Source organism: Solanum lycopersicum, chromosome 11 (assembly GCF_036512215.1).
Source record: "Solanum lycopersicum chromosome 11, SLM_r2.1".
NCBI classification, from domain to species: Eukaryota; Viridiplantae; Streptophyta; class Magnoliopsida; order Solanales; family Solanaceae; genus Solanum; species Solanum lycopersicum.
The window spans coordinates 11,425,753-11,437,223 of NC_090810.1; the positions used below are offsets into that span (position 1 = coordinate 11,425,753).

General features: G+C 34.6%; 2 protein-coding genes across 2 annotated transcripts; both read right to left on the reverse strand.

Annotated features, from left to right (window-relative positions):
- Positions 1-3,039: 3,039 nt before the first annotated feature.
- On the reverse strand, positions 3,040-8,384 carry LOC101249139 (uncharacterized). Its single transcript, XM_069291418.1, has 4 exons — positions 4,743-8,384; positions 3,933-4,637; positions 3,727-3,845; positions 3,040-3,646 (listed from the first exon to the last, which is right to left on the reverse strand). The coding sequence occupies exons 1-2, from the start codon at positions 5,767-5,769 to the stop codon at positions 4,087-4,089; spliced, it is 1,578 nt and encodes a 525-aa protein (XP_069147519.1). The 5' UTR covers positions 5,770-8,384; the 3' UTR covers positions 3,040-3,646; positions 3,727-3,845; positions 3,933-4,086.
- On the reverse strand, positions 3,197-3,993 carry LOC138339218 (uncharacterized). The gene is made up of 3 exons (XM_069290800.1): positions 3,933-3,993; positions 3,727-3,845; positions 3,197-3,646 (listed from the first exon to the last, which is right to left on the reverse strand). Exons 1-3 carry the CDS (start codon positions 3,991-3,993, stop codon positions 3,197-3,199), a joined length of 630 nt encoding a protein of 209 aa, XP_069146901.1.
- Positions 8,385-11,471: the final 3,087 nt, after the last annotated feature.

An 11,471-nucleotide genomic window follows, 5' to 3' on the forward strand; every position in this document is an offset into this window, starting at 1 on the left:
AAAATTATTTGCTATATAGAAGATTAAGTTTAACAGAGAAACACTTTGCCCTTTTCGTGGCGTTATATAGTACTTACAGTGGGCAGTAAGTATGTTTAAATAGCGATCTTAATTCTTATATTATATGTTTATTTCATGTTTGGTCCCTACATAATTCGATTAAGCGTAATTAACCTTCCATTAATATAAATATGTGATTTTCATCCTTCAAACTCATAAAAATTAAAAACTTGACAGAGACATTTATTTTAATAATATAAGGACTTCATTCAATAAAAAATATTGAAAAAAGTAAAGTTATAAAATTCATTTTAAAATACTAATCCAGGACTTTGAAGCAAGAAGATGATGACGAAAATTGACAAATGACCTTTTAAGCATTTATACTTGGTTCATATATATAACTATCATTAATTTGATGGATTAAAATTGAACGTTTATATTATTTTTAAGACTAATAACGCATATAGTCGAATTCTACATGGATCAAAACTTAAATATATATATGACTCAAGGGTCAAAATAAGTATTTGTCGTACAAATCTTTTTAATTTGACTTATGTAGTTATTGTTTTCTTTCTTTAATCAAGGAAAAGATATAATTTTGACCTCTTTTTTTTTCTTTCACACGTTAAATATGAAGGGCTATGTTTTCTTGAAAAAGAATAGTTTTTGGTGTTGATAAACTGAGTGTCCAAAGAAACTTTCGATCATAAGAAAAAATCACTTTTGAAAGATCCAAAATTTCAAAGATCATGCTCATACTTATTCTAATTCACCAATAGGTACGTCAACCCTCCATCCAAAGGAAAACTAAAATGATACTTTGGTGTAATTAAATGCATAAAGTCTTAACCCCATCTTTCAAATATATAAAAAAAATGTGTATAATAACAAAATACATAAAAAATAAGTGTTATCAGTAAAAAAACATCCAGTTGAATACAATCGTCTAAAAATTTTAATTTTGTCTAAAATAATAAAGTCATGAAAGTAAAGATATATGAAGTATGACATCCTTTTGAATGTCAAGTAACTTACCAAAGCTCCCAAAGAAGTATTGTCTTGAATGAAATATCAACAAGGCCACAAGTGTTAGGATATTCATAAAAAGATGCAACAAAATAGTATAAGTAAGACAATGCATGTACTTAGTAAGCGTCGTAGGCTGATTTAGATAAAGTTAGATAGCCATATCATAAGAAGTATGAATTGTACCAAGACTAGTTCATAAGTTCAATTCATTACATGTCATGATCCAAAATCGGACTTTGAGCGATGAATATACCAAAGGATATAACTATACGGAAGCAATAAGAAGAAGAGGAGAGGTTTGTTGCATGAATATGTATAAAATAATATACAAAAAGGGGTATGAAAGTGACTGAGAAAGAAAAATTATATACAAGAACCAACTCCAAACCTAGTATCACTAGCACAAGAGCGTCTAAACACAAAAAAATTCTATAAACATCAAATTTGTCTAATAAAAACAAAATACACATAGACAATAACAAAATAGAAAAAACAACAATCTCTAAAAATCAAAAGCTCACTATAATCAGATCATCAACAACAACATAATATTTGAACTTAGCGAGGGTGGCTTCTACTATGAGTTCCATCACAAAAAAAAAGTGTAGTATGATTATCAAAATATGAATTACTAAGTAGGCATCATATGTCGATTGAGTTCAATAAAAACTATATAAACAAAGAGACACAATAATGCTAACACTACATCTTAGCAGCTAATGAGAGATATATCGACCATGATAGTGAAGATAATAACAATAAGCGCATAGCAACTAATACATGACAATCATGATCAAATAGATAACATGACGATGCAATGCAAATGTGGACCGTGCATAAAAATAGAATTAAAAGCTCGAACATACACAAAGAAAATCACACAATCATACCAAACCAACCTTAACGGATAAACTTAAGTTTCAAGACACATCGAAAAATTCTAAGAATCCTATATTGTCAACCAAGACTAAGTCTAATCTTAATCAACGGCTTAACGACTAAAAGCAACTAAGCTAAAAGCATGTAAGTGGCCAAAATACAACTAAGCATGATAAAAATCTAGAACGTCATCCTTAAAGCTTTCTAATGATCAATCCTATTCAATTTATGTAGAATCCACTAGCCCAAGTTTAAAAGGGAGAAAATTATAACCTATTTCAAGAAACTACACTCGAATCTCTACTCGGGTGCTTTTTCTGTATGAAGAGCCTCAGAACACAGTCACACTATCAAAAACAAAATATGGTCATTAATATGGACAAACTATATATACCCATATTGATGTTAAAAATTTCAAACTTGAAATCGGGTTAAAAATTGATTCTCAAAGTTCGACAACAAAACGAAAAAAGAACTCTATTAAACAAAAAATCTGTATAAATATAGTAACTGTAGATTGTGTATCTAATTTTATGAGAAATATTCGATGAGATATTATATATTCAATTTCATGTATATATGTTCTTCTTTCTGGAATCAGAGTAAGAGAATAGGGCATTATATGTGGATTACAAGCACCACACACTTCAAATCCTGCCACAAACAAATGTTTGGCATTTAAGTAGAGAATGGTAGAATAACAGCCCATTATCCACTCATTTTCAAACTTAGTGCCAACATACCCTTGAGGATTTCTTGGTTATTAAAAAAAACGACATCTTTTTTTTTTGAGTTAAACAATATATCTATTAGTATTACAAAAAATGTATGTAAAAATTACAACGAAGACCAGGAGCGAATGTGGACTATCCACGCCACTAAAACAAGGCCATCGAAGACTAAGCCTATCCTATTCAACCTAAAAGGCCGGAGAGCACAACTCCAGTTTACAACTATCTACACTAGGAATGACAAAAAACAGAATACATCAAAAAAATATCCACAATGAATTAAGCCTATAGCAGTGTTGTGGACGGCGAGAGGCGACAAAAGGCGACAAGGGCCTGCCTCGCCACGCGGCGAGGCGAGCGGCGAGGCGCTTGCCTTTTTGAATAAAGGCGCCAATTAATACCAAAAATTAAAAATATTTAATTGCATATTTTATCCAAAGCCTTAATAGCAATAACACATATTAGCAAATATTCAATTCAAAAACCAATAGAATGTCTAAAACTTTAAAGACCAAACAATTCAAAATACAATAAACCAAAACTTTAAAAGTCTATTCTTCTTCAAAATTATCCAACTCTTGAAGATCAAAATCTTCTACATCATTATATTGCTCTTCATCTTCTTCCTCCACGTATTCTTCATCAATTAGTGTCCGAGTCCTACTTGAAGATGAACTTAAAGATGTACTTTCTACTCCTTTGCCCTTGTCAAGTACTGTTGATCTTGAAGAAAGTCCCCTAAGATGATAGATACTCTCGTCCGCTCCAATTGCCGTAGCAACACTACCCCAAGTAAGATCATCATCTTCATATACTAGTTCATCATCTTGATCTTCGGGGCATCCAACTAACCATTCGTTGGAATCATCTATGTTATCCAAGCGAATTGGATCAATAAGATCACGAGCATCATAATGGAGTTTCAATGTTCTATTGTACTTAATGTACACTAGATCATTGAGACGCGATAGTGTAAGCCTATTCCTTTTTTTGGAATGAATCTGTGCATAAGTTATTGATATTAACTAGTTGATATTGATAATAATATAATATGAAAAATAGGATATAAATTTTTACTTACGTGTTCAAACATACTCCAATTTCGCTCACATCCAGATGAGCTACAAGTTAGGCTTAACACTTTCATGGCAAACTTTTGCAAGTTTGGTGTTTCACTACCAAATAGTGACCACCATTCAACTATAATAAAATAAATTTAAAGGTTAGTGACTATAAGTAAGTCAAATAATATAAGTAAGAATGTAAGATCTAAATCAACCCACTTACCCGGTGACCTTGTGTCTCTAGCTCTTTTAGCCGGACCACAACCAAATAGTCCATCCGCCATTTTGTACTTAGGAAGCTCAGCGATTAGTGCATCTTGTATTGTTGTATCACGGACCAACTTCTCAACACATGCATAATACTCGGTCCACAAACTCTATAATAAAGTTCCCTCTTCTTCAGCTTTATAATATAATCCTGGGTTCAAAACATGGCCTGCAGCATGCAAAGGCCGATGGAGTTGTTCTGACCACCTTGCATCAATAATTTGAAACACTTTCTCATAATGCTTCTGAACTCCACAAAAACCATGTGCAATAGCTTCTTTGGCTCTATCCATTGCCTCATAAATATAACCCATTGGTGGTTTTTTCTCCCCATCCACCAAACGAAGCACTTTTGTCAAAGGGCTACAAACTGTAAGTGCCCGAACAACATCATTCCAAAAGTGGATAGAAATAAGAAGATTGGCAACTTCTTTCCCTGAAGTTTCCTTTGCAAATTTACTTGAATTCCATTCGGTTGAGAGGACTAAAGTTTTCAAGTTTTTTCTTTGAATGTACATAGCTCTCAAAGTTAAGAATGCCGTTGCAAATCTTGTCTTGGCCGGTTTCACCAAATTTCTTTCTTTGGTGAATTTTCTCATCAAGTTTAACAACAATGGCCTTTGACTAATGTAAGAATGGATTCTGATGGCCTTCTTAAAAACTGTTATAGAAAGATTAAATTAAATTAATTAGTAGCTAATGAATTATTGAGTATTGACTATTGACTATAAAGAAACTTAATAAAGTTAAAGGATAGGTTGATTACCGGAAGCATATGGCTTAACCTTGAATATGTCACCAAATATCAAGTTGATGCAATGAGCGGCACATGGAGTCCAATAAATGTGTGGATACGCACCCATCATCATACTTCCCGCTTTGACATTCTCACTAGCATTATCGGTGACAATTTGTACCATATTTTCTGGTCCAATTCTTTCGATAGTGCTTTCAAATAACTTGTACATTTTGGTGGAATCGGTAGATTCATTGCTAGCATCAACCGAACCAAGAAATACACTACTGATTGGAGAATTCACCAAAATATTGATGATCATTTTGCCATTTCGTGCCGTCCATTTGTCCATCATAATGGAACAACCAAACTTTGTCCATTGCACTTTATGCTCCTCAACAATTTTTTCTACTTTATCCACCTCTTTTTTAAGGTGAGTGACTCTAACTTCATGGAATGTAGGAGGCTTCATTCCGGGGCCATGTTGTCCAACCACCTCAATAAATTTATCGAATGATTTGTGATTGACGCAATTAAAAGGGAGCCCGGCATCATGCATCCAAATTGCAAAAGCACTTACCGCACGCTCTCTTAGAATTTTCTTTGTTTCTTCGATTCCTCCTCCTTTTTCTAAGCCTCCTTTTTGTGTTGATTTTTGTGAAAAATAGAGGTTCAAAGGTCCTTTCGTCACACTCCGTGCGGTGGATGAACCTCCACTAGAAGATATCCTTTGAGTTTTGGAGGGAGGCCTCATTTCCGCATAATCATCCATTTCATCAAGATCATCAATATCAACAAATTCTTCCGGTTGCCTCATTTGAAATTTGGGATTATTAGCTATTTTGCTTTGCATATAAGCCCTTATTTCTTCTCTAATTTCCGACGGACAAGCGGCACATTGTTTAACATTTTTGAAACCACCCACTAAATGTTGTTTATGTCGCGTTATTCCACCATTGAAAGTACTCCCACAAAAGTTACAAGTGACCGAATCTTTCGTCGCTCCTTGAGTGCCGTAATTCCATCCAATGTCCCTCTTTTTGCTAGCATCCACCATTGATTATCAAATTCAATTAATTCGCTGTTTAGGAATATTGGAATAAATAATTAGGTCTTAGGAAAAGAATTTTTTTAAAAAAATTAACACTTGTTACACTTACTGAGTCCTCACTGCCTGAGTCCTCACTGCTGCTTACGCAGCTTACCAAAATAAAAAAAAAATGAAGAAGAAAGAACAGAAAAAATAAGAACAGAAGAAGAAGAAGAACAGAGACGCGACATTACCTGAAAACAGAGAGTCGCGAGGTCGCCGGCGAGGGAGAAGAGACGCGACAGCGAGGGAGAGCGAGGAAGCAGAGACGCGACAGTGAGGGAGCAGCGAGGGCCGGCGAGGGACAGCGAGGGAGCAGCGAGGGCCGGCGAGGGAGAAGAGAAGAGTCAATCGATCGATCGATCGATCGAGAGTCGCGAGTTTCAGAAATTTTCGAAAGTAAAAAAAAAAACCCTAATTTTGACTAATATTATTAAGTCAAAATTTTTTTAATCAAAAAGGCGACGCCTTTCTCTCGCCATTTCAGCGCCATTATCGCCAGGGCCTCGCCTTTTTCTCCTCGCCTCGCCTCGCCTCGCCAGAGAATGGCGAGCCACCCTCGCCTCGCCTCGCCTCTCGCCTTTGGCGACGAGGTGAGCGCCTTTCATAACATTGGCCTATAGATAAGGAAAACAATTTAGATCATGTAGTGCCTGCTTTCACATGACTAGCCATTCACCTTTGATGGATAGATGTAGCACAATTTTCCTGCGGATGTGATCAACATCACATCTAGAGCTTTGAGGTCTTATTTTATTCTTTTCTCTCCATATAAAAGCAATGGCAATGGCAAAAATAGAGCTAACAAATGAGTACTTTGTTTCTAGAGATATTGTATTTTTTGAGAATGAATTCTTGTTTATCCAACAAGTTCCCTGTTCTTATGAGAATATTGAAAAAGTAGTCGAAAATGGATTTGTTGATGATGGTTTTGTGAGAGATATTGGAGTTGAGCATGGCTAACATCAACCGGTGATTAATATGCCTGATTCACAAGTTAATGAGGTGCAAGATGCTCAAGAAATGACGAAAGAAGACATGTCTAGTATCCCAGAGGTAGAGGGCAGCGAAGAACAAAATAATGAACCTCAATTGGGTCGTGGACATCAAATAAAACAACAATCTGCTCACAATAGGATTATGTTGCTAATACCATCTGAAAATTGGTTCCTTCCCCTAGTTCATCTACTACAATGCATACCTCAGCTATGCCTTACCCAATAACACATTATGTGACTTGGGACATATTTTCTTTGTGATATCGAAAACAAATATGAAAAATACATATATAGCGAAAAATACATATTTTTGTTTGCTACGGAACGCAATTATGCAAAGTGTAACTATAACATACAAATGTAATTTTTATATTTGCTATATGTGAAAGTTATATATACTAGAATGTCACCCAGAATTAAGGCAATGGCACCAGGAATTAAGTCAATGGGCCACCCAGAATGATACCTCAAACTTATTAGTATGAAAGTAGCCAAAAAGTATATACAATCATGAAAATAAATATTTTCCTTCCCTTTAAATCATAAAGTCTCAAGAGCTTCCGAATTCGTATAACTCATTTTGACCATTCACAAGGCTATATCGAAGATAAGCGACCAAATGCAACTACCATGCTCAAATATCATCACAAACCTCAAACCTCATTATCAAAACCACAACACAAAAGACACATTTAGCTAAATCCCATCACGACACAAATGTACTAACACAGAACTCTAGCTAGTCCAAGTTCACAACCTTGGGTTCAACAATTGATATTAGCACAATTTATAAGGTAAGAAATACCACATTAGCAACTAAAAAATTCAAACCAAGAAAAACACGTGTTAAAATAATTTCACGCCCCTTAGAAGCCATTTCTAAGGATACTAAATGATACCATCACCAAGGATCAACCTAAACTAAGACATTCCGGCTAAAACTACACTAAGTAACCCAGAAATGGTCATAAATCGACTAAGAAACAAGTAAACCCAAGCTAACCCTAAATTCCAATCTAACATACTATACTACTCAATATATAATCAATCTAAATGAGACAAGTCTAAGGAAAGGGAAATCATTACCTACCTCGAGACCAAAGTTGAACCTCTAATTCAGTGTTTTTCCCTTCTGAAGGACCTTTGAATGGTTCCAGCTATCAACAACGCAATGGGAACACAAAAACAACCACAATAATACTCATAATAAGAATTTGAAAACAGAAATATAACCCCAATTACACAATCTGGGAACTATATACGAAGTCATAAAATTGACTCTTTAATGAGTTCTCAAATTGTCCAAGGAAGTTGTGCCCCAAAATGGCCACAATCCAAGCCACCATTGAGAAAATACTGCCCCTCCAATATTAAGCTCAACAGGATCAAATATGGAGAATTAAAGAGGAAATTGATAGAATTACCAAGGTCAGCGGAAGATTCAATGACCCCAAAATGTGCCCACGCAATTTCCCGATGCAACTCACCAACAATCAGTCTACTCCACCAAGTAAAGCTCTAAAAATTGACAAAATATCAATCTTTATTTGAAGAATGCATGTTGAAAATGAACTTTTAAAAATTATAAATGCCAATTGATTACCCCTTCGTGAATACCGTGACCATCCATGTTAACCCTTTGTGAATGAAACGAGAGGTTGGTATCTTTATGTTCAACTGAAACTCTGTTTGAGATGATCCATTTTTGGTTTGGTGTCAATGAATATGTTAGCTGCACCGTTATGTTTTGAGCCACTGCCTTTATCATTTTGGTGTAGCCTCTGTTTTCTTGCCTTAGTTGCATACAGAATTTTGACGAGAAGATCACTGATTTATTATGTAAAAATGCCATAGATTTTTTTTCTTGTTTTCCTCTTGTCATGAAATGATTTCATTCCATATAGGGAGCCTATTCTATTTGTTATTTGCTAATTATAAGAATGATGTGATTTTTTCTTACTTGTTTTTAATTCCTTCATTAACAATATTGGATAGAGGACAATTGCGTGCATTCACTTATGATCCTTGTATAATATTGGCAGGTCGAACTAATCACATACATATCTTGCTTTATTATTTTTTATGCACTTTGGTTTTATTGTATAGCTCTAAAATATGGCCAGACAATAATTTCTATCTTGTTTCTCTCTTTTTACTGTGTATGAACTCGTTCCTCCTGAGACCATGGTGTACTTCTTTCTTTGCATTTCCGAATGGGGCCCCAAATCCTCTTCTTCCCTCCAGTCAGCCCCCATTGCAAATCGTGAGGTACATGAATAGTTTGAAGACCATAAATAAGGGCTGGAAATTGAAACACAGGCGTCCGGAAGGCGAAAATAGGCTGTATACATACTGTATACAACGTTTATATGGCTAAAAATGCAAAAATGCAGAGATGAGGCAAAATACAGGTGTCCGGAAGCAGGATATACATGAAAAAAATGAGCTGTATACATTCAATATACACTAATATACAGACGGTGTATACAAAAATGGAATTGGGTTAAAGCGCAAAAACTTGCAGCGAAATTGGCCCAGTTGTATTATCTCTTTTACTCTTCTAATTGTTTTTTGATTATGCTTGACTAATTTTTTAACTCTAACCATAGAATATTTTATTTAACTTAATTAGATTCCCCAAAAAGGATGAGTTATTGTTGTTATGTTGGTTTACATTTAATACTTTTTTTTTTGTGTCAATTGAATTAAATCTCTTTCTTCTTAAAAAAGACGTGTTATTTAATGTTTTTCAGCTAACACACTTTTAGCTTATTTAAAATTATATTTCAAGTTAAGGTTTCTAAAAAAAAGAACTTTAAAAACGTTGTTTCCTTTACTTGCTCATTTTTCTTAAAAAGAGGGGGGGGGGGGGGGGGGAGGGGAGGGATAGTCAAAGCCTTTTCTTTACTCTTGAATGAACTCAAAATAGTTTTATGTCTTAATTAATCAAATTGGAATCATTGTTATAACTTAGGTTATATATATAAATAACATAAGTCGTAGGATAATCGCGTGTTAGCGGGTGCTTCAAATGCCTTAAAACCCTTCTTGAAGCGTAAATAAGAATCTCTTACCCATTTTCTCTAAAATTATTAATATTTAATCTGTTAAAATATTTTATATTAAATTTTCTTAATTTCTTTAAAAAATTAAGTGGAGACTCTTTTCTAAATATTTTTCAAATTATTTTATACTTAGAACATTTCAAAAAGTGATTTTTCTAAATATAGTAAAATTATGGCATAACAATGGTCAATTCTTTATACGGTTGGAGATCTCTTGGGAAGATCCTTACAATGTGGCCGAGTTTTCTCGATTTCGATGTCATATGAGGATGATGTGCCTTGTGGAAGTTGGGTTGTTGGATTGAGGAAAGTCCAATACGGATTTTAGTAAGAGTAAAGTGGTCTTTTCACCCTACTATTTTCCAATTCGTTTTAAGGACTTATTAGGGTTAAAACTAAGCCTTAATTCAGTTTTAGAAAAGTTGAATATGCTTAGGGCTTGGGAGAAAAGAGAAAAAAAGAGGAAGACCAAGAATCATTCAAGAACGCTAAGGTTTCGCAAGTGGAGTTCATCGGGGTGATCCCTATCGAGGTATGTGAGATCTTCTTGTGTTGGGTTCGTTCACCCACACACCAACATGTTTAATTCAACGAATTCTGAATATATTGAATGATGAATATTGAAGTTCTTGATGAACAATTGTTGAATTCTTGTTGGTTGAGTTGTAGTATGCCTTTAGTTGTTTTGATTCGTGTTTCCAGGATATTTTACGAGTTTAAACTATTGGGTATTGAGAATTTTAGTGATCCTAAGTGTTGGGGAAAAATCCATCGAAGTTTAGAAGGTTTAGAGTTAAAAATCGGAGAAGAAAAGTCGAAAATCCCGTCTGACAGACCCTGGGGCATCACGCCTGCCAGAGCGCCTCAGACCATAGTCTGTCCGTTAGGCTCTGGCGCTCTGCGCCTCTCAGAGCGCCAAGGTCACCTTGATACCCCATTCTTTACCTATCTTTTCATACTAGTTCCTAAGTGATGTACCCACATTTCTTTGTTGATTGCAACACTCTAAAGTACATCTAAACATTATGAAATCATCCATAAACATTAGATCATGATCTTTAAATCCATAATCCAATTCAAGTAAAGTTAAGATCAAAGTTAAAGAAGTTAAGAGTCAAGTTAATGGTTAGGAAGCAAGTCAAAGTTAGTTCCGAAAGTTTCCAAAAGTATCTAACAAACATTTTTAACTTTGTTTTAAGACTCAAGTTACAAGTTAAGCAAGAGTAAAAAGTTGAGTTTCTTCTCAAAAGTTATAAGGGGACTAAGTAATCCCTTAGAGTTACAAATGTTTTTACACTTAACCAAGTAAAGAGCCTTCGGGCTAGTTTTAAGACAGAAGTAATAACTTTATAAAATGAAGCAAGCAAGGAAACTATGATTTCCAAGAGATCTTTTAAAGCTATGTTTTGAGCAATAATCTCAAACCACAGAATCAGTATGTTTTAAAAACATAAGAGTCAGTATATTTTGGAGTAGTATTGAGCACCGATGTGAGGATGCGAGTTTTATATTAACTCAAGCCTCCATGGAAACCATGTAATCATCATGGGTAGAAGAAGATCATACTTTTTTAGACGAACCTTTTTCCACAGAATACTAGTGGATC